The sequence below is a fragment of the Ovis aries genome, chromosome 9, assembly GCF_016772045.2.
Source record: "Ovis aries strain OAR_USU_Benz2616 breed Rambouillet chromosome 9, ARS-UI_Ramb_v3.0, whole genome shotgun sequence".
NCBI classification, from domain to species: domain Eukaryota; kingdom Metazoa; phylum Chordata; class Mammalia; order Artiodactyla; family Bovidae; genus Ovis; species Ovis aries.
The window spans coordinates 77,921,339-77,948,460 of record NC_056062.1 but is presented as its reverse complement, the minus strand read 5'-3'; the positions used below and the strand labels follow the sequence as shown (position 1 = coordinate 77,948,460).

At 35.6% G+C, this 27,122-nt stretch overlaps 2 protein-coding genes across 30 annotated transcripts in view; one reads left to right on the top strand and one right to left on the bottom strand.

Moving 5' to 3' along the window:
- VPS13B (vacuolar protein sorting 13 homolog B) overlaps positions 1 to 27,122 on the top strand; it is a 784,482-nt gene that overhangs the window by 215,820 nt on the left and 541,540 nt on the right. For all 29 annotated transcript variants that reach the window (XR_006060874.2, XM_060393910.1, XM_042254441.2 and 26 more), the window contains exons 18-19: positions 4,511 to 4,645; positions 5,432 to 5,605. Coding sequence is in view for 28 of the 29 variants with exons in the window: in XM_060393910.1 (XP_060249893.1) it covers positions 4,511 to 4,645; positions 5,432 to 5,605 (309 nt within the window). In the remaining variant the exon portion in view is untranslated. The remainder of the gene's footprint in view (positions 1 to 4,510; positions 4,646 to 5,431; positions 5,606 to 27,122) is intronic.
- On the bottom strand, positions 1,416 to 2,033 carry LOC106991327 (large ribosomal subunit protein uL22). Its single transcript, XM_015097618.4, is given in 1 exon segment — positions 1,416 to 2,033. A coding segment is annotated over 1 exon segment (555 nt). The 5' UTR covers positions 2,009 to 2,033; the 3' UTR covers positions 1,416 to 1,453.

The window sequence follows — 27,122 nt, the reverse complement described above, 5'->3', positions numbered from 1 at the left end:
ACCTTGAGGGATGGGATGGGGAGGAAGATGGGAGAGGGTTTCAGGATGGGGGTCACATGTACACCATGGCTGATTCATGTCAATGTTAGGCAAAAAGCACTATAATATTGTAAAGTAATTAGCCTCCATTAAAATAATTAATTAAAAAAAGGAGAAAGATGGTGGGAAGAGAATCTGAATTAATGGTGTACCACAGGACTGAGATTATGTGTTGAGTTAATGTTCAGAAAAATACTAAAAGGACAAGAAATAACTGTTATTTTATACCAAGTATTATGAAAATTCAGTATTTTTAGGTTATTCTATTGATAGTATATACCATGTGAAATCCCTAAGGAATAGTGATTCCTTCTTCCCTTCCTCTGGTAGATTTTGATAGCAATATTTGAGTAAATGCATATGACAGTGCTTTGTGAGGTCATTATTTCAACTATAAGATACTGTCACTGTCTGTAATTGTTCTGTTGACTCATATCAGATGACTATACAACTGTCCAAAATTTTGCACCTCTTGCCTAAATTCAGATTTCTCAGAGTTAAATACCTTAAACAATAACTGCTGTCTTTGGCCTCCACGTGAAACAGTAATTAATAGTGGCTTGCCTTAAGCCATATAACTACTAAATACATAATACTGTAGCCTTGATTTTTCAGCTTCAGAGTTTTTGGTCTTTTTGTTTCACCATTTCGTGTTCCTAACAGGAAGATTTCCTTTCACAATTTTAGGAAGCAGCATTCATGTAGCTTGAAAACAATGTGAGGGGTGCCATGAATTGTTCAGTGCCAAGACTGTTCCTTTATCTCTTTCTAGTACATGTATTTGGGGTATTTTACAAATTTTGGTTTGATGGTAGAGTGGAAAGAAGCCAAGTTTATTTTAAAATTAGTTTTATGAATACGATTTCTTATTTAGAGTAATTTTAGGTTCACAGCAAAATTGAAGGGAAGGTCTGAAGTTTTCAGTACAGCTTGTGCCTCCGTACCGGTTTACATAGCCTCCCTCGATATTGACATCCCTCACCAGAGTGGTCCAGTTTACATAGCCTCCCCCAATATTGACATCCCTTACCAGGGTGGTATATTTGTTACAACTGATGAACCATATTGACACGTCATATCACTTAAGGTTCATAATTTATATTACTAAGGTTATTTTTCTGTTAGCAGCTTTTCTCCATTGTTGAAGTGTATCAAGAGATGACTATAATTATCTGTTAACAATTCTGAGGTTAAGCAATTAAAAAAAATTACTTCAGGAAAAAAATTTTCTTAAGGAGAAACTATGCAGGATGTTATAGTTTATAAAACATTTTAAAATACCTGAGAAATTTAATGATAATAAAAAAGTGAAGTAAATTCTTGATAGTTGTAATCTAAAATAAGATGCTTTATACGTATATGTCATTCTTTTTTTTTTTTTTTTACTTTTATTTGCATTTATTTTTTACGGCATTTATTCCCGGGCCATAAGTTTTTGTTTCTTCAGTTTCTTCTGGGATATCTTTTTCTTCTGTGCAACCTCCTCCTCTGGTTTAGGAACAATCTGTTCTTTTTCAGTAAGGATCATCTCAATGTGGCAGGGAGAGCTCATGTAGGGGTTGATCCGACCGTGAGCTCTGTAAGTCCTGCGTCACATCTTGGGGGCTTTGTTCACTTGGATGTGCTCAATGACCAGAGAATCTACATCTAAGCCCTTAAGTTCAGCATTACTCTCTGCATTTTTGAGCATGTGTAGTAAAAATTCAGCACTCTTTTTGGGCCATTGACCCTGAGTCCAGCCCCACTGTTTGGCCTGTGCACACCTGCCAACTCCACCGTTGTAGCGGCGGAACGGCACACACTGCTTCTTTAACGTGACGTCCTTCAGATACTTGGTGGCTTTTCGGATATGCATACCCTTTATGGCCTGGGCGGTTTCACGAGTGTTCTTAAAGTGTATACGAAGATTTGAACCTCTTGATTTGCATGATTTTGTGGGGTTTTCTGGGTCAAGTGAATAGCGCACCATTTTTAGGAGTCACCTCAGGCCGCTTACTGGAAAAGCTATATGTCATTCTTTTGTTTTCATGTATGTCATTCTTATCAGAAGAGATTTCAGGCAAGTTCTTTTCAAGTTATTTTTTATTGAAATATAGTTGATTTACAGTGTTATTTCAGGTATATAGCACAGTGATGCAGATATATATATTATTTTCTATTATTATAATATAGATTATTAGATTATTATAATATCAAGTATAATTCCCTGTGCTATACATTACAGCTTTTCTGATAAGACTTCAGAATCTTATCAATATATACAGCACACAATAGATACTAACAAAGACTTAGGCCTTTCATTTGAGAGTCAAGGTAGAGCCCTAAACTTGGTGTAAACTTCGTGAAAGAAGCAGTTTATAAAGTAATTTTTTTAAAGCCATGTTTGTCTATCCATGTATTTTTAGTTTTGCAGCCAACTGAACTCTTTCAATTCTAACCCTTGAGAGAATCTTTCATTAGCTCTTGCCTCCTGATTATTATCTAGATTCTTCAAGTTCCCCCCCCCCCCCCAAAAAACTGGTATAGAATGAATCTGACTGTGGGTGCTTGAGTTAGAATAAGGTATTACTCCATTTTGTATCTTTCTCATCACTGAACATAATGATTGGAGCAGGGTAAATTATCACTGAGTATAACTTGTGCATCCACAGTAGATGTTAAATATGCTGAGATAGCTTAGCTTCCTTTCTTACGAGCAGAAATGTGATCCAAGCCTCCTCACTTTCTGACTTGAGCGTGGGCAAAATCCTTCCTTCTCTAAACTTTGGTTTTCCTGAATATGAGATAGAATAGTAATAGCTAGGTCTTTTTTTTTTTCTTTTGATATGAGTAAAAATAGCAAATTAAATGTAGTGCATGGCACTTTAATTGCTCAGTGTGTTAGGTGCTATAATTAGCACTACTGCTGCTGCTGTTATTACTATTATTACTGTTACTACTATGTTTATGTCATATTGTAGGCATTGTTTAACTTTCTGAAATACAGCTTCTTAAGTTTGTTGGGTTATAGATTTGAAGAATTTGATAAAAGCTGATAAAATCATAGAAAAGATCTAAGTACACAGCATTTAGACTCCTGCTATGAGGATAATAGGTTCAAATGGTGAATACTGAGAAATAGCAACCAATTGTTACATGTTCTTGTAACAGTCAAATAGAAATGAGCAAATTTAGAGGTTCTTCTGAAGCAAAGATTAGTATATGAGAGATGTTTCTCAAGATGATGTCCTTTAACTAGTGGATAACCATGTAGTGTTTTAGTTAAATTACAGGCTTCCTGGGCCACATCTCACAAAGACTGTATAGGGCTTCTTGAACACACGGGAGTTTGAAATCAAAGATTTTGGTATGTTTAATATATCTGTCATAAAAGTTCATAGTTTTCTTAATTCTTCATGCTTAGTTCTGCTTCATGAAGTTTCACATGTGAAGGATGATACATATTCGATTGGAATGTGGAATGGGGAAAAGAAAGCCTCTTTTCATGAGTATTGGTGAAATGAGTGATGAAGTTTTCTGTGATAAGATCAAATTGTGTCAGCTCTTCCTCTGCTGCAGGACTGTGCAGAGAGAAAATTACTGACTGAACTCCTCTAATCCATTGTATCCCTATTTGTAAAAATGAGAGAATGACATTTTTATTACCACCCTGTTTTGAGGATAGAATAAAATGTGTGGATAACACACAGTAAGTCCTTTGGTATATGTTAATGGATTAGAGTTCTTCACATTATCATCATTTTTTTTATGGTTTACAATAATGTTAGTGTAACGTTCTTAAGGTTTCTCTGCCTTTTGAATTCTTACCTAGGCTTCAGGGCCAAAATGAGTTTCTCCTCTTTGAATTAACGTTTTCCCTACCAGTTATGTCATGGTAATTGTTTGCTTCTGTGCTTTATGTCCCTCAGCAAGTAGCATACGGTAGAAAAGATAATGCTCACTTTCTTTTGTTAATTGGTATAGAATCACTTTGGTTTCTTTTGGCTACAGTTGGCATATCGATTTTGCTTATAAGCTATTGTATTTTAACTTAGGAGCTGTTTTGAGCTATCTTGTTTCTCTCTTTGCATCCTACCTAACCAAGATATTTTGGAGTCTGTTTATACAGGTAATTTCATGCTTAAATTAATGCGTCTGCATAAGTGAAAGTCAGTTTATAAGTTAAATTTGTTTCAAAGTGAACATCTTAATCTGTATTCTAAAACCAAATGTGATTTTTTTTCAGTATCCATATTTTTAAACAACTGTTTGTTTAAAATTTGCATAAGTATAGTTTTAAGAGTTCAACCTGTTTGTTTTAAAATTGCATCATTTTACCTCCGAAACACTAAACTGTGAAGCCTAACACAAATACTGTAAGAACATCTGAGGTAGATAATTAAAGTATAATTAAGTTTAAATGCCTTGGTGAAGGAGTATAAAAATTATTTAAATTCAATCGGCTAGTACATTTGCAGTTTTCTTTTATTAGGTGTGAAATCTAAGAATCCCCTGCCAACTCTTGAGGGCTCAATCCAGAATGTTGAATTGAAGTACTGCAGCACATCATTGGTCAAATGTGCCTCTGGGACCGTGGGATCAATAAAAATTTGTGCCAAAGCCCCAGGTATGTGCAGCTGGACCGTGTAAAACTTTATTGCCTGTATAGGAGAATTGGCCTTGCGTTTTACAAGGAGCGTTACTGAAACAAGAATTTACTCATTGTTCCTATGAATCAGAGGTTTTAAATATTTTTATTTTACTTGAAAAAAATTGTTAATTGTGCCAGGATGATACTTCTTGACGTTAATAAATTAGTTTTTACTTAAGAAAAAAATATTGCATAGTTTTAAGAATGGTTATGAGGGAAGAAAAATTAAAGGAAAGTTTAGTCTTATACTTTTTGGGGTGGAATAGGAGATATAGATGTATATGACACTTAAAAATTAAATTAAAATGTTGCTAGTATAATGAAATTAAACAGAAACTCCGGCTGTTTTTCAACTTAAGGTTGTAATTGACTTTGCTTTCCTTCCAATACTTGATTTCATAGTATTTTCCTTAAACTATTTGTTATTTAATTTTTTCCAACGTGGATTAAATGTCTAGATAAGTTTAAAGAGGTACAGATTCCCTTTAATATTTACAATACAGTGTGTTCATGTTGTTTTATTTTACATGCTTTTCTGAATGTGTTCTACATTTATCAACTAAATACTAAAACATTTTAAGAGTTAAAAACGCATTTAATTTTTATCAGTCATACTTTTTAGAATATAACTAAATGTACTGCTAAAATTACCAGGTATAAATAGAAATTTTATATTGTTAGTATACTTTAAAATCAGGCATCTGCAGGCTACTCCTATATATTTTTTTGATAACCTTCTTTTTCATACATCTGTCTATTCAGGTGACAGTGGAAAAGAGAAGTTGATTCCATTGCTTCAGGGTCCTTCTGACACTAAAGACCTTCATAGCAGCAAGTGGCTCAATGAGAGCAGAAAGCCAGAATCTCTTTTAGCTCCAGATTTGATAGCCTTCACAGTCCAGGTTCCACAGTGTATGGACTACTGCCACAGTTCTGGTAAGTACACCAGTATTCACTTGTTTTGAATTTTCTTTCCCAGCAAGATTTTTAAAAAGGCACTTTCTTTCTTTCCTTCTCTCCTTTCCTTACCTCCCCTTCCCTCACTCCTCATTTTCGTCCATTCTTCCTCTTTTTTTCATTTGTGTCCATTGGGATACACCCTGCAGTTATCCTCTTTGAAAATTCAAATGAAGTATTTTGTATCATTTTTGATAAATGATGTGTTTACAAACAATAATGATTTTATTCTGTTTTATTAAGAGATAATTTCTTTTTATGTATAACAGTTAACCTTCAGGTTCAGCTACTGCCAGTACTAAATCCAACTGAGTTTTAAAATATATTATGTAATACATAGAAAGGAGTAAAAGAAATTTAAAACATTGCAAAGAGAAAATATTTTTCTTGGGATAGTAGTACTTTGTGACCCATAGTTTGCCATGTTGAAATAGTGGATTCAGCGTTCTGTGTATTTACAGGAGGGAAAAGATATTGATGGTATAACAAAGGAAAAAATGCAGGAGGAGAAGCTCCTTGCCTCTGTTTCATTTTATTTCATGTCATTTTATCTATTTCATTTTATTCACTACCATAATAGCAGATCCACACCTCTCATGTTGAGAGGAGATATTAGAAGGATCAGTGAAGCCTGGGGATAAAGAGGTGTGGTAAGGAGAGCCTGACGTCAGCAGTGAGTTCAGTTAGTATGTCATTAGTAAAGCCAAGACAATGGTACTGGAAATAAGATAGCTAGATAGATGTTCTTAAAGATATTCTTCAGCCCCCATTCAGTGGGCTGAATTTTTTCTTTAGAATTAATTGGCCAGTGAGGTGATTTCAAATAGCTCCGTAAGAGTAGAGCTCAATTAACAATATGTAACAAATACTGTAGCTTATAGGAAATGCATTAAACATGAGTTCAAAGTAAGTTCACTTTGACTAAGTTAACCATGAAAAGATTTGTAATTAGCTAGACAGAGATTGGGTGAACTCTGGGAGTTGGTGATGGACAGGGAGGCTTGGTGTGCTACGATTTCTGGGGTCGCGGAGAGTCGAACACGACTGAGTGAACTGAACTGAAGACAGAGATTGTATGGAGTGAATATTTGAAGCAATGTACATATGCAGTGATGCAAAACCATTTGAAAGCAGAATTTGATATGAGCAACGTTTGTAGCTGAATGGCATTCACACTAGAAACTGGAAATTAGTATTTGAAAGGTGAGTCTGAGAACCCCTGAATCAACATTCTTTTGAAGAGATCTCCTCACAAAGACATTTTCATCTTGATAAGGCTGAGTGTGGAACCCTAAGGGAAAAAAATGTAAGGATGAGGCCACTACCTATCCCTTATGGGTAGAAGACTTTACCAGTAGTTTAAGGTAGGGCTTGGTAAACATTTTACTAACATTTTGGGCATTATGGGCCATATGGGCTTTGTTTCCATTGTGCTGTTTTAGCACACAAAAAAAGCTGTGAAAAAGTGGAAGTGTTAGTTGCTCAGTCCTGTCTGACTCTTTGCAACCCCAAGGACTGCAGCGTTAGGCTCCTTTGTCCATGGGCTTTTCTAGACTAGAATACTAGAGTGGGTAGCCATTCCCTTCTCCAGGAGATCTTCTCAACCTGGAGACTAAAGTTGGGTCTCCTGTACTACAGGCAGATTCTTTTTACTGAGCCACCAAAGAAGACCAAAAATAGCCATAGGTAAATGAATGGGTGTGACTGTGTTCCAGTAAAACTTCATTCACAAAACAGGAGGTGGGCAAGATTTAGCCTTTGTGGATCACCTACCCCTGCATTGGGCAAAATGATTGGTGGTTAAATCATGCTTTTTTTAAATGCCTATTTAATCATATTCTTTGAATATGCTATTGGAGAATCTCCTCTTTATAATTGTCCAAATAGTAGTTTTTGGTAGGTTTTCTTTTCAAATCATTAAAATGTTATTAGAATGACCAGACCATCTGGTTAGAATTTTTATACCTAAGAAGGGACTAAGCTTACTAGAATCTATTGCATATGCTTTTTGTTTAAAAGTTTATAAAAATAAAAATGAATTATTTATTTGCATGTGTGGATCTTAGTTGAGGCATGCAGGAGCTTTCTTGCATCATGCGGGATCTTTCATTGTGGCTCATGGGCTTAGTGGCTCCGTAGCATGTGAGATCTTAGTTCCCCAACCAGTTTGAAGCTGTGTCTCCTGCATTGCAAGGTGGATTCTTAACTACCAGACCACCATGGAAGTCCTTACTGCATATTCCTACACAGGATAGGGGCTCTTCATTTTTTTTGTTTTGCCATGTGTACCACTAGAATGAACTGAGTCAAGCATATTTAGATAATACTCTGATCTTTCTCATAACTGTATTTGTATTATTCTTTGTAATCTAAATGCATATTCAGGATCTCAGTATATATATTTGCATTTTGAACCTTTATATAAAAGTAAAGTACTGTAAAAATTATACATATGATTGTTCTAAGATAAAATTTTATATTTTTCTACTGTTAAGGAGATTCATCTAATGTTCAACATTAGTGTTACATTTAGTGATATGTTTATGGATTTGCATGTAAAATTTTAATATGACCATGCATTTGGTTCTTTGAAGATATTCCTAGGGTGTGTTTTAATCCTAAAATGTAATGTGTTTTTAGTTAAACTACATTCATATACTTTATTTAGGGTATTTTTAAATTTAAATTTTCCATCCATCTTGGGAACTGCCACCCACATTCATGGCTTAGGTATTTATGATATGGTAATGAGAGAGCTCATAAGTATTTTTTTTAAAAGCTATTTCTAAAACAATATTAATCTTATGTTCTGGTAATAAAGTTTAGAGGGTGTGTGTTTATCAGTGTGTGTGTGTGTGTGTGTGTGTGTGTGACTGATGGTATAAACAAATTGTAAATAAATTTTAAATGAAGAAATAATTTATTAATAATCCTTTACAAGTTTATTGAAATATAACCCTTTTAGCAAGTTCTTTCCTAGCCACTGTATATAAAAACTTTTTTCTCTCTTGTTTGCATATATGTGCATACTCAGTGGTAAAAATCTGCCTGCCTATGCAGCGGACAAGGGTTCGATCCCTGGGTCAGAAAGATCCCCTGGAGAAGGAAATGGCAACCTACTCCAGTATTCTTGCCTCAAAAATCCCATGGACAGAGGAACATGGCAGACTGTAGTCCATCGGGTTGCAAAAGAGTCTCACAGGACTTAGCAACTAAACACACATTGACACTAACACATTTTGTTTTCTTACTATTCTAAAGTTTCTCGTATTATACTCTGTGATAGTATATATATTACTGATTTGTCTTGTTGAGTTTTTTTTTCTTGCTATTAGAATTAAATGTTTTATTATGGCTGGAATTTTTTGTTTTTCTTGATCACAGATGTATTCCTAGTGTCTAGAACAATATCCCACAAATAGTAGGCTATCAACAAATATTTGCTGAATGAATGAGCAAGTAAGTGATGATTGTATTTGCTTTTCTTTGGTTTTTGAGGCTGGAGCACCCAATGAGTCATTACTGATGTTTGCTTCGGGGGGAGAAAAAGATTCTGGATAGAATTCTGAACTCTTCTAGATGAACAATTAAGGGAAGCACAAGTAATCCCTGCTGTCTTTTTTAGAGACAGACCATCCAAAAGAGGTTGTTAATGTGCTTTTCCCATTGATTTATATAATTTGAATGAGAGGTTTTGGAATGTGGCAAATGGTGTATTTTAGAGGAGTTTGGTGATCATTCTAATTGGCTTCTGATTATCACGGCATCCTGTATGGAAGACAACTGCTTTTGTGCATATGTTTCTAAATTGAAGGGGGTTATTGAAATTGAGAAGCAGATCATGTTGTGAATATTATTGAATATATTAGGAAGTGAGTTTTGAGAGAAGCTCACTCAGGATAAAGAGGCAGAGTTTTTCAGCTGTGACTTTAGAATGTGAGAAAATAGACAGCTTTTTAAATGGGATTAAATATAATTGACTAAAAGAAGTATTAACAGTATTAATAAAACTTATGGACACAATATTTTGCAACTTATAAATCACTTGCATGTAAGTTTTTCAGTTTGTTTACAGAACAAGACTGTTTTCAGCACAACAAATTTAGTTTGTCTAACAGAGGAGGAAATTGAGGCTCAGAAATTGTCTAAATGTTTAACAAGTCAGACTTTAAATCTGAATATGGGTCTTCTAACTGTATAATATTTTTCCACTGTCTCAGGTTATTTATTATTGTGTCTTTTATTCTTAACATCCATATTGTAAACATTGTACCACCCAGCCTTATACATTCTTAACTTTGAGAATCTCCTTCTTTACTTCATATTTATTGTTGTTTAGTTACAAGAAGTTGTGTCCAACTCCTTGTGGCCCTATGGACTGTAGCCTGCCAGGCTCCTCTGTCCATGGGAATTCCCAGGTAAGATTACTGGAGTGGGTTGCCACTTATTTGTCTAGGGGATCTTCCCGGCCCAGGGATTGATCCCCTGTCTCCTGCACTGGCAGGTGGATTCTCTATGGCTTAGTCACTTGGGAAGCCCTGACTTCATCTTAAATACTATCAAAAGAGCCACACTTCCATGGTGTCACAGGATTGCTTTGTGTTTGAAGTCTTAGCAACTCCATTTTCTCTTTTCCTTCTCCCCGCTTGATCACTTTCTCTACTTGCCTGGTGCTGATTCCAGCAAAGGAGCTAAAAGCTCCTTGGGAGTCCAGTGCAGCCCACCTTCCGAATTCATTGCTATTATTCACAGGAATCAGTGGCATTTCTGTTACTTAACGTTTGTATAGATAAATAGAGAGACCAGATTCTTCTTCACTTCCTTCAGAAGTAGAAGCACGTGGTGACTATAAGTCATGTATGTAAAATATTTTAAAATAGGTTCTCAACATTTTTTCTTTTCTTTTTTTTAAATATAAACTTTAGCTCTTCTTTATATGCTATATTTTGCCTATGATTTATAGCAGGTTCTGCTTGTTAAAAAGTTCTTTCTTAGTCTTTGTTAATCTGATACTAATGTATAAATAAATTTTTGAGTGCCTGCTATTTAGGAATATAAAATGATTACAAAATACTATTAGCTTAGGATCAAAGGGAACTTACAGGACAATCATTCCAATTTATGAGTCAGTGTTAGGAGTCTTTTTGATATGTCCCTCTTTTTCTCTGTGCTTCAGATCTCTTGGCCTTCTTTAAATTTCTCAGTGGTGATTATGATTTTGCATATTATGTTTTTTTTACCTGTCTGGGATTCTTACGACTGTCCATACCACTTTAACTTATCCCTCTTCGAGTTTCAGCTTCGTGTTGAGGTCCTAGCTCACTTACTATATCTTCAAGTAAGCCCGAAGGCTGCTTTTTCCCTTCTCACCTTCCCAGTTTGATTAAGTATTTCTGTTACATTCATTTTCATAATTCACTGTATATTTCTTTCATAGCACTTAATGACAGTAGTATTTATGTAGCTGTGTGACTTGAATGCTGTCTGTTTTCAACATTTGACAGTGATTTCTGAGAGGACAGAGTTAGTCACTGGCTGCTTATCATTTTATCTCCAGTACCTAAAATTTGCTGACATATAGGGAATTCTTAGAAAATCTTTTATTGAATGAATGAATAAATGGATTATTATGACAGAGGGTCAAGGGTATGAATGCATTTGACAGATAAATAGTAACTTCTTAATGTAATACATGTTAACCATCTACCCTCTTCTCTCCCTGTTTCTTCCTCTTCCTCCTTTTCCAGGCACACACACACCTACCCACACACCCACAGCCACACACATCCCCTACCCCCCACTGGAGAGAATACCTACCAATATCTTTCTTTGTTAAACAGATATGATTAGTATTAGGTCCTCAGTTTGTTGGGCTGAAGCTTCCATTCCTTAGTTGTATAAGTGACATGAAATAATGTGTGTGTGTAATATGTGCATGCACATGTGTGCTCAGTGGTGTCTGACTCTTTGCAACCCCATTGACTATAGCCTGCCCAACAGGCTCCTCCGTCCATAGAATTTTCCAGGCAAGAATACTGGAGCAGGTTGCCATTTCCTTCTTCAGGGGATCTTCCCAACTCAATTGTCAAACCTGTGTCTCTTGCATCTCTTGCATCGGCAGGCGGATTCTTTACCATTGAGCCACCTGGGAATCAACCCTATATATACATGACAAAACTTATTATCTTATGTTTCATTGGCATTTATGTATGATAATACCTTTTCCATTGAAACCTTCATCTCTCTTTTTCTCTTGGCCCTCAGGAGTTATAACACCTGATATCTTTTGCTTTTTTGTACATACTGTGAATGGCAACAATGACTGCTCTTTATTCTGAGCTAGCTTTTAAAGGATATTTGTATAGTGAACAATTCTGGGAGATAGATCCAGTATCCCTCTGGAGCCAATGGAGTGCCTGCTTACTGCCCATTATAAAAGATCTGGTTCCTCAACACAGGGTTAATTTCTCCTTTTTTATTTGAAGTACTGTTGATTTACAGTGTTGAATTAGTTTCAGGTACAGAATTCATTTCTTATAATGCATTCCACTGCATGTGCAGTCATCTACCTGGATACATCTTTGTTTTTTCTCTGTGAAACTTGAGGGCAAAAGGAACTGATATAAATACATATGTTGATACTCATGCTGCTTGCTGGGCCATGAGTAATATAGACCTTTGTTTGACTCAGGAGTCTCCTGTCTTCTACATCATTCATTATAGCTCAGAATTCTTGACACTAGCGCAGTATAGTCTGTTGGTTCTCCTTATTGAACCATCTTCATTTCCTTCCTCAAATGCATTTCTTTCCTTTGTATCTTAAGTATATGTTGTTTCTGATAGTGTGACCAGTCCTCTTCTGTTTATTTGATTTAACCAACAGTGTGTGTATGTGTGTGTGTGTGTGTGTGTGTGTGTGTGTGTGTGTTTAGCAACCACCCCTCTGTGTATTTCTCTGTGTCCATTTATTTTCTCTTGAGAGCCAAACTCAAAATTTCAGCCACCTCTTGACCATTGCCCAGTGGTTATTTTACTGTTGCCTAACATGTTTAAAGCAAAACTCAGTGTAGTTTCCCTCATCCCACCTGATACTCCATCATTCAGTTTCAGTTAATGGCACTGCTGCTGCTGCTGCTGCTAAGTCACTTCAGTCATGTCCGACTCTGTGCAACCCCATAGACAGCAAGCAGCCCACCAGGCTTCCCCATCCCTGGGATTCTCCAGGCAAGAACACTGGAGTGGGTTGCCATTTCCTTCTCCAGTGCTTGAAAGTGAAAAGTAAAAGTGAAGTCACTCAGTCGTGTCTGACTCTTAGCGACCCCATGGACTGCAGCCTACCAGGCTCCTCCGTCCATGGGATTTTCCAGGCAAGAGTACTGGAGTGGGGTGCCATTGCCTTCTCCGGTTTATGGCGCTATTTACCTCTTAATGGTGAAAATTTTAGCACTAGGTTAATTGCACCTTCTTTCTCCCCTGCATATCGTAGATGTTCCACAGAATTTTTTTTTTAACTGAGTAGTCCAGGATAAACAGAATAAATTTATTTTACTCACTTCCATGTGATTTGCCTACATGATTCCATGACATGTCTGAAAAAGTCTCTTAAAATTTAATACAATCCTTCACATAGCACAAATTATGGTGTATTTTCCAGGTATATATAGTGAACTTCTATTTAGTTACTACTTGTCTTGAACTTTTGTGCCGCTGGAAATTAGAGTTTTTCACACAAGCTACTGTTAGACACTGTTTTGTATTTTGTAATTTTAATGAATTTATGAATTTACATGCAGAATGTTACATTTATTCCTAGAAAATTTCATCTAATTGATTTTGTTCACCATTAAGGAAGATGATAATCTTTTAAAATCAGGCTGTAGTTACTTGTGCAAGTAAGATGAACATGGTGTATTTGCTTTTGACATATAAAACTCAAAACAACTATTTCTTTCTAATACTAGAAAAATAGAATTTAATGATTTTGAGGATATGTAAAAATTATTTAAAACAACTGGACCTTAAAATGTAATTTAAGTTATAAGATAGTTTAAGCTGAACTTTCTATTCGCTGGTTTTAATCAGTTTCAGAAATTGTTTTAACTTTACTAGATTGGCCTGTATTAAAAGTTATTTTACATTTTGCCCATGAAATATGTACTTTTGATTGTAGTTTTTGGGAAAGACAGTCACAGTTCTGTTCTCTGGAAACTCATATTTAAATTGGGGAGATAGTTTTCTTTCCTGATTAAAGTATACCAGCAAACACACACACTCTTCTTTCACCATTTTAAGTTGGTTGGTTAGGATACGGATTGTTAAGTAATCTTATAAATGAAGACAGTATATTTTGGATTGTAAATTTTAATTTGGAAGAAATGTTTTTTGTTGTTGTTCAAAAAAATTCTTCTCATAATGTAGAATTAAGTAAATTGCCTTGAAGTTATATTTTCAGTATTTTTGACAGGATACATGAGTCAGAATGCTTATATATTGTAGCAATTAAAGACAATTCACATTTGTGGTTTGGGCATAAACGTGTAAAAATTATACCCATCTATCTTGTTACATTTCCTCTCTGCTCCCTGAGGACTTTACTATGTACTTTATCTGTGATTGCTGCCAGTTTTCTATCATGTTCCCACTGGGCTTCTGGTGCAAAAAATCTTATCCTCTTGATGACAGAGCTTGCCTGAATGATTTCATGCTCCTAGCATTTTTGTTCACGGGAATTAGGGGCAAAATGTAACTACAGCTGAACAGAGCGTCTATTTTTGTAATTTTGGAGTTTAGGCTCTGTTATTGGAACTAAATGAAGAGATGCAGGTGTTCTCCAGTCCAAGCCCTTTGGGAGTTTTGATGGTAGATGCTTGAAAAGAAAATGCATGTGTTTCCAGAGTCAAACAGCAGCTGTGAGACAAGGATTTATGTTTTTCTCAGAACTTTGGGATTTCAAAATGTTACATTTAATCACAAGCACAGAAAGGGGAGCAAATGTTAAAGATGTTACGCATAAAAGTAAGTTTGCTGATTTCTTTACCATATGAACTATTTGTGGGAATATAGGAGCACAGTGATTTTTAATCAGAATATAAACAATTTCTAAAGGATTATGATAGTTGCCAGGACATAGGCTTTTGAGAATGTTACATTTGTAGCACAGAGAATTTTTTATCATACTAAGGATTATGCATTTTTTCCCCCATTTAGACAGATACACAGATATACACACAAATACAATGAAAGGTTTGGTAAAATTTTTGCCAAATGTGTTTTCATTATAACTTTCGGGGCAAAAGTTTAAAGAAACATTTTATATTAACACAGCCCATGGTTTTTAAGTATAAGAAAAGAAATTCTATCTAGCATAGTATTAAGGGAATTTTGCATATATATAAAGCATACGTTTATCTGTATTAAAGCAGATATACACTTAAAACTTTTTCAAATCATGAAGTTTGTCTTATGGTTGATTCATCTTTAGCTAAGGAAAACTCTGCCGTATTTCTTTGCTACTCTCATATTTTATGTTTTATTTTTTTAAGTAAAATTATTCACTTGTTCAACAAATTTTTTGTAAGTTTTCTGCATATAGAAATAAAATGGTGCATCAAAATCTCTAAAGAAATTTATGATATATTGAGGAGATAGGCATATAAACACCAAGATTAAATCAATGAATAAATGAATGAATGACTTACTAAAACAACTTATATTTTGAGTGTAGCTTTACCCATTGTAAGCTATATTATTTTGAGCAAGTTAAACTCGAGTATTGCTTTCTCATCTGTAAAATGAGTGTATTTTTATCCAATTGTTAGGATTGTTATGTACATTAAATTACACGCTCTGTCTTCAAGTCCATTGTAATTGTAAAACATAATGGAAACTCTAAGTATTAACTTTATTCTGTCCAAAGTAGTAATCTTTGTTAATCATTATTTTTATTGAAGGTCATGTTTTTTCTCTTGAATCCTTTTCCTTCCTATCATGTTCTCTGTATGTTAGCTGATCCCTGTCCACTTTAAATTTCCTCCAAGTTAACTGTGTAAACCTGTGTTTCTGAAGCTACGAGCAAATCCTTTACCCAATCCCAGAATTCTACCTTCTTCCAGATTGAAATGTCTGCTGGATGGCATAATGGTAGGAGTCAGAAACAGTTCAATAGCAACAGGAAATTACTTTGCTTGCTTCTTTGAAAGGTCCCATATTCTGGAAGAAAGGCAATGCAAGAAATCTCTTGAGCCTTGTGGGTGACCAGTTGTTTTCCTTATTTATAGCACAAATTCAAAAGTTTGTATTTTTTTACTGCTTGTGTAGTAAAAAGAAACTGGTATTCTGAGTAAGAGACAGCTTCATTTGTAAATAGTAAATTATTATATAAGAAGTATTTTACATTGTAATGAGCTTTAAGTGAACTTCAGTATAAAATATATAATGTTTTGTGTATTTTCAATGGATCAAAAAGCTAACATTATTACTTCAGTTTATTTTTATATTTTAGATAATGATGTCTTCAAAACGAGTTTTTATTTTTACATTTTCTGTTTAGACTTTGAAGTTAGCTGAGTAGTAGCTGTCATATTGGTCAAATGAGACATAGAAGCCTTAGTGAACCACTATGAGTTGATTTACAAAACAGGAGTAAATTTCCTATCAGTTTTTGCTACTTGCTTCTTCCCCTAATTGTTGTATCCCTTCTAGAAGAAACTTGATTCCAGAGATAGCTTTTACATCTGTTCTGTCAGCACAGTATTCACAGCAATCATCCTTATGCAATTAATTCATTTTGTAAATAAATGATGAAAGTTAGTTGTCCATTAATGTGTAAGAATTTAATCACTTTTCTAAGATTGTTTTGTTTTAATTTCACCTTCTTTTAACTTCTATCCTTCCTCCTCCTCCTCCTCCTCTTTCTTCTCTTTCTCTCTTCTCCCTTCCTAATTAATAACCCCCTTCTAAGCAGCACCATATCACAGGGCAAACAGTCATAACTCTTTATAGGATTCTTTCCACATGAAACTGGTCAGGATCATAACAAGTACATGTTAAGTATTTGGTAAATACAGACTTGTCCTAAGGAAATGATTTTTGCCTTTTGATATAATCTTTTTGTCTACAGGCCCACATCATTTTATTTCTAAATTGATCTGTGGGGGGAAAATGTAGTCTGGCTTCAGCCTGTTAAAGAATGTTTTTTAAAAGTGAAATCTTATCTCATATATATATATATATATATATATATATATATATATATATATATAAATAAATAAAATAGACAAATGTTAAAGATTATTATCTCATATAGGTATAAAATGAATGAATTTTAAAGATTATTAACATCATTGTCAGTGAGAGAACCAGTCAGATGTTACAACTAGATCAAAGGGGAGTTTATAAAAAGACAGTTCTAGATCAGTACTACTGTAAAAAATTTGGAAATGGATACAAAACAGGCTCTTTCTGCAGTGAGAAAGGGAGGTCATTTGTATTTCTACCGGACAGAATTTATTTGCATCTGTAGTGAATAATTATTTTGCATTGCTATCGGTATCTATCATTTAGAGATTTGTAAGAGAACTCAAAGGCAATGATAGGTACAGAGTCCCTCTAGAATCAGACTCAGATAACCTCTGAAGGTGTACTCTGAACAATGTAGAGCTCTTCATTGAAACACAATTTTTTCCCTGTAAGCCTTATGGAATTCCAGATGGTTAGGCTATTTTTAGCTGAGACAGTTTAAATATAGAGGCAGGTCAGAAGTAATTTTGTGAAGCAAATATTCAGTACATGGAAGACAAATTAAAGGAAAATAATACCACCGGCAGAGGGCAGTGATGAAGTTAACAGTTCCCTCTCATCAAAGGATACATTGATTGTTGAAGAACTCTGGGCTAATTCTGTAGACCTTAATTTGAATTTAACTTTTGAAATCTTGTCATATTAAGTTCCCTACAACCAGGTGCTTGTTAGTATCTGCAACTAAAAAAGGCCTTATGTTTATTTATTTTGTTAATATATAAGATATGTTGACCTGGTTTTAAAATAAATAATGTGTTCTAACTTATTAAAAGGCTTTCCTTGTGAAAGTGTTCATAAAACAAAAATTTGAATACCTTCTGTATCTCATACTGCTTTAAGTATTGAGAAAGATGATTTCACACACACACACACACACACACACACACGAAAGAGGAGTTGTTGAACCTCACAGAAGTAACCTTTGCTTGATTATGATGTTTTTATTTTACTGGATAATTGTATTTTTTCTTTGAGAATTAAATGTCTTATACAGTGTTATCTAAATTATAAAAGCCTTTCTTCAAATGTGAAAATTATATCTTATCTGATATTTTCCACTGAAGAGATAGAATTCTGAAATATTGTGAAAGTATTTGTAAGAATATAGTAGACAGAGTTGTGCAGAACTCAGTTATAAATAAATAGCAATAAAGAAAATAAAAAATGCATCACAGGAAGATGGCATTTCATTTCATTTTCATTTAAATGATGACATTTCATTTTCACTTAAATTAAAATGTGGTGGGACTATTAATTTTTGCAAACTCTCCAGAAATCAATTTAGCAAAACTTATTAAGGACTTTAAAAGTGGTAATCAGTCATAATTCTATTTTAAAGACAATATCATTAAAGGATTAATCCCAGATGCACTTAAAGACTTGTATTTAAAATGTAAGCATAATCATATCAGCTTACTTATAATAATCACAAATTTTCCTTGTTGTCCAATAGTAGGGAAATTATAAAGATAAATTTAAAGAAGAGCATCTTTGAAATCAAGCAATAGAAAGTATATATCATAAAAAAATCTTTATAATAAAAGCTTGTGTGGAAAAATGTTAAACCTATATATAATAAAATTTGGGTTTTTAAAAATTTCTCTTAACATGTATATACATATATATTTACATGTATTAGAAAAATTAATTTTTAATAATGATTATCAGTGTTTTATGGGATTATGAGTCATTTCTCATTAATATTTATATTCAGAGGAAGAGTATTTGGTATTTTCTGCCAACAGTATGCTTAAATATTTCTTCTTTAAAATGCTTATTTTCAGCTATTTTATGGATTATTATGGTTATCTTGCTCACAATTAAGCATTCTTGCACACTAAATCATATACAATCTTTGATATTTAAATAGAATTTCACTTTGAAAACAACATGTGTGTCCTAAAATCCAGAGTTTGCAGCTTAGTTTTCATAGATACTTTGGGGGGTGTTAGTGTATAGCTGAATAAAATAACAGATTTTAAGAGGGCATAATTTCCATTTCTCCTTAAATAGTTTCAGTCTTGTGATTAAAATGTTTAAAATGATTTTATTTTTCACTTAACTTGTTTTGTATTTATAAAGTGTCTTCCTATTCAGCTATCTGGGATCATTCTACACAAAAACGCTGCAGTGAAATTTGATTTACGCTTGTACTTATGAATTAGCTCTTTGAATATTTGAATGGTTAGGATATTTGAATACAGATTTTGAACACATAAGATCAAAGAATTGTCATAGTTAAAATTCAAGGCCAACTCAATAAATTTCTTCTTAAATTCACAGTGAAGTTGAAATACTCTTAAGTTTTTAGTGAAAACTAGTAGAAATGAGTACTCTGAAAATAGTACTTTAATGGAAGAATAAATTTAAAAATCTTCATATCTATAATTGTTCTGTTTCAGGTAAAGGTAGACTTATGCAAATAGAATTCTAAAAGATACTTTTTAGACAGACAGTTAAAGATATTCACTGGCATTTCACGGACATTAGAGGTTGATAACAATGTTGCTTTTTGTTGTTTTTACTGTCATTTCCACATAGTTAATTTTATTCTTCATTCAAGCATAATTTATGATTATTAGACATGATTAAGTTTACTTCTAAGGACTCCTAGGTGGCTCAGTGGTGAAAGAATTCACCTGCCACTGCAAGGAATGCAGAAGAGGTGGGTTTAGTCCTTGGGTCAAGAAGATTCTCTGGAATAGGAGATGGCAAACCACTCTACTATTCTTGCCTGGGAAATCCTATAGATGGAAGAGCCTGGTGAGCTAGAGTCCATGGGGTCTCAAAGAGTCGGACACGACTGGTAATTTTCTGAAGTTATGAGTTCTAATTGATGAAAGGCAGACAGAGCTTTGTGAACTGTCTTTGGGAAAAAGGGAAATTGATGGGCCTGAAACTTTCTAATACGGTAATGAGCAGTCACTGAATGGAGAGGAGGAAGGAAGGAAGAGTAGACAGCAGTAAACAAGCAGTTATTAGGTAAGAGTTTAAAACAATTGATTTTATATTCTTAAATCATTGTCAGTTACCCTTAAAATAAGATTTTGTTATAATCAGTAATGCAGGGTAGAATAATACATGTTTTTAATATATTTTATTTATTTTAAAAAATATATATATATTATTGAAGTATAGTTGACTTACAATGTTTCAGGTGCACAGCAAGGTGATTTGGTTATATAAATACACTATATTATTTTCAAAATGATTTTCCATCATAGTTTATTACAAGATACTGCCTGTAGTTGCCTGTGCTATAGAGTAAACATTTGTTGCTTGCTGCGTATCTGTGTTTTAATTTGAAATCTAGCATTCTATTTATATTAAATCAAACAAGTGAAATCAAAATGTCATAATTTTTTTAGTTAGGCAAACATTTTTAAGTTTTCTGAAATATATATATATATATATATACATATTTATATATAAGTTTTTGTACTACACTTGATAAAGGCTTGAGAAAGAACAACAAAAATAGATGGAGAAATTGGAGAACATAAACTTAATGAAATGGGAGCACTGAATATGAAATAGAAAAAGTGAAACACAATAGATAAAAGATCATCATATAGCCTTTTTTTTTTTTTAAACATGACTGCTTTCTCTGATAATGAGTGATGTTGAGCATCTTTTCATGTTTTTGTTAGCCATCTGTATGTCTCCTTTGGAGACATGTCTGTTTAATTCTTTGGCCCATTTTTTGATTGAGTGGCTTATTTTTCTGGAATTGAGCTGCAGGAGTTGCTTGTATATTTTTGAGATTAATTCTTTGTCAGTTACTTCATTTGCTAATATTTTCTCCCAGTTTGAAGGCTATTTTCTCCCATTTTGAAGGCTGTCTTTTCACCTTGCTTATAATTTCCTTTGTTGTGCAGAAGCTTTTAAGTTGAATTAGGTCCCATTTGTTTATCTTTGCTTTTATTTCCAATATTCTGGGAGATGGGTCATAGAGGATCCTGCTGTGATGTCTGTCGGAGAGTGTTTTGCCTATGTTCTCTTCTAGGAGTTTTATAGTTTCTGGTCTTACGTTTAGATCTTTAATCCATTTTGAGTTTATTTTTGTGTATGGTGTTAGAAACTGTTCTAGTTTCATTCCTTTACAAGTGGTCGACCAGTTTTCCCACCACCACTTGTTAAAGAGATTGTCTTTTCTACTTGTATATTCTTACCTTCTTTGTCAAAGATAAGGTGTCCACAGGTGTGAGGATTTATCTCTGCACTTTCTGTTTTGTTCCATTGATCTATATTTCTGTCTTTGTGCCAGTACCATACTGTCTTGATGACCGTGGCTTTGTAGTAGAGCCTGAAGTCAGGCAGGTTGATTCCTCCAGTTCCATTCTTCTTTCTCAAGACTGCTTTGGCTATTCGAGGTTTTTTTTGTATTTCCATACAAATTGTGAAATTATTTGTTCTAGCTCTGTGAAAAATACCATTGGTAGCTTGATAGGATTGCATTGAATCTATACATTGCTTTGGGTAGTATACTCATTTTCGCTATATTGATTCTTCCGATCCATGAGCATGGTATATTTCTTCATCTATTAATGTCTCCTTTGATTTCTTTCACCAGTGTTTTATAGTTTTCTATATATAGGTCTTTTGTTTCATTAGATAGATATATTCCTAAGCATTTTATTCTTTTTGTTGCAATGGTGAATGGAATTGTTTCCTTAATTTCTCTGTTTTCTCATTATTAGTGTATAGGAATGCAAGGGATTTCTGTGTGTTGACTTTATATCCTGCAACTTTACTATATTCGTTCATTAGCTTTAGTAATTTTCTGGTGGAGTCTTTAGGGTTTTCTGTGTAGAGGATCATGTCGTTTGCAAACAGTGAGAGTTCTATTTCTTCTTTTCCAATTTGGATTGCTTTTATTTCTTTTTCTGCTCTGATTGCTGTGGCCAAAACTTCCACAACTATGTTGAACAGTAGCGGTGAGAGTGGGCACCCTTGTTTTGTTCCTGACTTTAGGGGAAATGCTTTCAATTTTTCACCATTGAGGATAATGTTTGCTGTGGGCTTGTCATATATAGCTTTTATTATGTTGAGGTATGTTCCTTCTATTTCTGCTTTCTGGAGGGTTTTTATCATAAATGGATGTTGAATTTTGTCAAAGATTTTCTCTGCATCTACTGAGATAATCATATGGTTTTTATTTTTCAATTTGTTAATATGGTGTATTACATTGATTTGTGGATATTGAAGAATCCTTGCATCCCTGGGAAAAAGCCCAATTGGTCATGATGTATGATCTTTTTAATGTGTTGTTGGATTCTGTTTGTTAGTCATTATCAGAGAAATGCAAATCAAAACCACACTGAGGTACCATTTCACGCCAGTCAGAATGGCTGCTATCCAAAAGTCTACAAGCAATAAATGCTGGAGAGGATGTGGAGAAAAGGGAACCCTGTTACACTGTTGGTGGGAATGCAAACTAGTACAGCCACTATAAAGACTAGCATGGAGATTCCTTAAAAAATTGGATATAGAACTGCCATACGACTCAGCAATCCCACTGCTGGGCATACACACTGAGGAAACCAGGATTGAAAGAGACACGTGTACCCAGTGTTCATCTCAGCACTGTTTATAATAGCCAGGACATGGAAGCAACCTAGATGTCCATCAGCAGACGAATGGATAAGAAAGCTGTGTTACAAATACACAATGGAGTATTACCTAGCCATTAAAAAGAATACATTTGAATCAGTTCTAATGAGGTGGATGAAACTGGAGCCTATTATACAGAGTGAAGTAAGCCAGAAAGATAAACACCAATATAATATGCTAATGCATATATATGGAATTTAAAAAGATGGCAATGAAAACCCTGTATGCAAGATAACCAATGAGACGCAGATGTATAGAACAGTCATTTGGACTCTGTGGGAGAGGGTGAGGATGGGATGATTTGGGAGAATGGCATTGAAACATGTATATTATCATACGTGAAACAAATCGCCAGTCCAGGTTCAATGCAGGATATAGGATGCTTGGGGCTGATGCACTGGGATGACCCAGAGGGATGGCATAGGAAGGGAGGTGGGAGGGGGTTCATGATTGGGAACACATGTATACCCGTGGCGGATACATGTCAGTTCAGTTCAGTCGCTCAGTCGTGTCCGTCTCTTTGCGACCCCATGGATTGCAGCACGCCAGGCCTCCCTGTCCATCACCAACTCCCGGAGTTCACCCAGACTCACGACCATCGATTCGTGATGCCATCCAGCCATCTCATCCTCGGTCGTCCCCTTCTCCTACTGCCCCCAATCCCTCCCAGTATCAGAGTCTTTTCCAATGAGTCAACTCTTCGCATGAGGTGGCCAAAGTATTGGAGGTTCAGCTTATAGCATCATTCCTTCCAAAGAAATCCCAGGGCTGATCTCCTTTAGAATGGACTGGTTGGACCTCCTTGAAGTCCAAGGGACACTCAAGAGTCTTCTCCAACACCACAGTTCAAAAGCATCAATTCTTTGGCGCTCAGCCTTTTCACAGTCCAACTCTCACATCCATACATGACCACAGGAAAAACCATAGCCTTGACTAGATGGACTTTAGTCGGCAAAGTAATATTTCTGCTTTTGAATACACTATCTAGGTTGGTCATAACTTTTCTTCCAAGGACTAAGCGTCTTTTAATTTCATGGCTGCAGTCACTATCCGCAGTGATTTTGGAGCCCCCCAAAATAAAGTCTAACCCTGTTTCCACTGTTTCCCCATCTATTTCCCATGAAGTGATGGGACCGGATGCCATGATCTTCGTTTTCTGAATGTTGAACTTTAAAAAGCCAACTTTTATCCTCTCCTCTTTCACTTCCATCAAGAGGCTTTTTAGCTCCTCTTCACTTTCTGCCATAAGGGTGGTGTCGTCTGCATATCTGAGGTTATTGATATTTCTCCCGGCAATCTTGATTCCAGCTTGTGTTTCTTCCAGTCCAGCATTTCTCATGATGTACTCTGCATATAAGTTAAATAAGCAGGGTGACAATATACAGCCTTGACACACTCCTTATCCTATTTGGAACCAGTCTGTTGTTCCATGTCCAGTTCTAACTATTGCTTCCTGACCTGCATACAGATCTCTCAAGAGGCAGGTTAGGTGATCTGGTATTCCCGTCTCTTTCAGAATATTCCACAGTTTATTGTGATCCACACAGTCAAGGCTTTGGCATAGTCAAGAAAGCTGAAAGAGATGTTTTTCTGAAACTCTCTTGCTTTTTCCGTGATCCAGTGGATGTTGGCAATTTGATCTCTGGTTCCTCTGCCTTTTCTAAAACCAGCTTGAACATCAGGGAGTTCACGGTTCATGTATCGCTGAAGCCTGGCTTGGAGAATTTTGAGCATTACTTTACTAGCATGTGAGATGAGTGCAATTGTGCAGTAGTTTGAGCATTCTTTGGCATTGCTTTCTTTGGGATTGGAATGAAAACTGACCTTTTCCAGTCCTGTGGCCACTGCTGAGTTTTCCAAATTTGCTGGCATATTGAGTGCAGCACTTTCACAGCATCATCTTTTCAGGATTTGAAATATCTCCACTGGAATTCCATCACCACCCCTAGCTTTGTTCGTAGTGATGCTTTCTAAGGCCCACTTGACTTCCCATTCCAAAATGTCTGGCTCTAGGTTAGTGATCACATCATCATGATTATCTGGGTTGTGAGGATCTTTTTTGTACAGTTCTTCTGTGTATTCTTGCCACCTCTTCTTAATATCTTCTGCTTCTGTTAGGTCCAGACCATTTCTGTCTTTTATCGAGCCCATCTTTGCATGAAATGGTCCCTTGGTATCTCTAATTTTCTTGAAGAGATCTCTAGTCTTTCCCATTCTGTTCTTTTCCTCTCTTTCTTTGCACTGATCGCTGAAGAAGGCTTTCTTATCTCTTCTTGGTATTCTTTGGAACTCTGCATTCAGAGGTTATGTCTTTCCTTTTCTCCTTGGCTTTTCACCTCTCTTCTTTTCACAGCTATTTGTAAGGCCTCCCCAGACAGCCATTTTGCTTTTTTGCATTTCTTTTCCATGGGGATGGTCTTGATCCCTGTCTCCTGTACCAGTTCACAAACCTCATTCCATAGTTCATCAGGCACTCTATCAGATCTAGGCCCTTAAATCTATTTCTCACTTCCACTGTAGAATCATAAGGGATTTGATTTAGGTCATTCCTGAATGGTTTAGCAGTTGTCCCTACTTTCTTCAATTTGAGTCTGAATTTGGTAATAAGGAGTTCATGATCTGAGCCACAGTCAGCTCCTGGTCTTGTTTTTGTTGACTGTATAGAGCTTCTCCATCTTTGGCTGCAAAGAATAGAATCAGTCTGATTTTGGTGTTGACCATCTGGTGATGTCCATGTGTAGAGTCTTCTCTTGTGTTGTTGGAAGAGGGTGTTTGCTATGAGCAGTGCGTTTTCTTGGCAAAACTCTATTAGTCTTTGCCCTGCTTCATTCCGCATTCCAAGGGCAAATTTGCCTGTTACTCCAGGTGTTTCTTGACTTCCTACTTTTGCATTCCAGTCCCGTATAATGAAAAAGGACATCTCTTTTGGGTGTTAGTTCTAAAAGGTCTTGTAGGTCTTCATAAAACCATTCAACTTCTGCTTCTTCAGCATTACTGGTTGGGGCATAGACTTGGATAACTGTGATATTGAATGGTTTGCCCTGGAGACGAACAGAGATCATTCTGTCGTTTTTGAGATTGCATCCAAGTACTGCATTTTGGACTCTTTTTTGACCATGATGGCTACTCCATTTCTTCTGAGGGATTCCTGCCTGCCGTAGTAGATATAATTGTCATCAGAGTTAAATTCACCCATTCCAGTCCATTTTAGTTCGCTGATACCTAGAATGTCGACGTTCACTCTTGCCATCTCCTGTTTGACCACTTCCAATTTGCCTTGATTCATGGACCTGACATTCCAGGTTCCTATGCAATATTGCTCTTTACAGCATCAGATCTCGCTTCTATCTCCAGTCACATCCACAACTGGGTATTGTTTTTGCTTTGGCTCCATCCCTTCATTCATTCTGGAGTTATTTCTTCACTGATCTCCAGTAGCTAATTCGGTACCTAATGACCTGGGGAGTTCCTCTTTTGGTGTCCTGTCATTTTGCCTTTTCCTACTGTTCATGGGGTTCTCAAGGCAAGAATACTGAAGTGGTTTGCCATTCCCTTCTCCAGTGGACCACATTCTGTCAGACCTGTCCACCATGACCCGCCCGTCTTGGGTTGCCCCGCAGGCATGGCTTGGTTTCATTGAGTTAGACAAGGCTGTGGTCCTAGTGTGATTAGATTGACTAGTTTCCTGTGAGTGTGGTTTCAGTGTATCTACCCTCTGACGCCCTCTTGCAACACCTACCATCTTACTTGGGTTTCTCTTACCTTGGGTGTGGGATATCTCTTTACGGCTACTCCAGCAAAGCACAGCCGCTGCTCCTTAGCTTGGACGAGGAGTATCTCCTTACCGCCGCCCTTCCTGATCTTCAGCGTGGGATAGCAAGAGATCCGGGTTCAATCCTTGGGTCGGGAGGATTGATCCCTGGGGTAGGAAATGGCAAGCTACTGTAGTATTTTTGTCTGGAGAATTCCATGGACAGAGGAACTTGGCAGACTACAGTCCTTGGAGTCGCAAAGAGTCAGACACTGCTGAGCGAATAACACACACATACACACACAGACAGTTGGTTTTATAGTAATATTTTTCTGGTTCTTCTCATGCACCAGGTATTTCGGTAAGCATTTTAAGTAGAACTGAAGCAGTCCATCTGTAGAACTCATACACTTACCCATTACACTAAGAGCAAAGAGTAGGGAAGAATGCAGATCCCCCAAAATTGATTAATCAGCTCATTTCATTCTGCTTAATTTCATTTATTGGCTGTTAGGTACATGCATGATACTGCTAAAGGGTGGTATAAAAATGTATTAGATATATTAGATACCAGTCCCCATTGAGTAATATACCCCTATAACTAATTCTAGAAAATAAGCTTAACAGATACTGTAATTGATTGGGAGAAAACTACATCTATCTGAAAATAGATGGCAGAAATTAAGTTGAATGGGAAGAGAGGATTGGATGATACTTGGAAAGTTATCTCAAATAAGGATAGATATTGAAATCTGGAATGATAGAAGATTACATATGAGTTGAAAATTCTTACTGTTTAAACATTGCAAATACTTTCAGTTTCTGACATTGTTT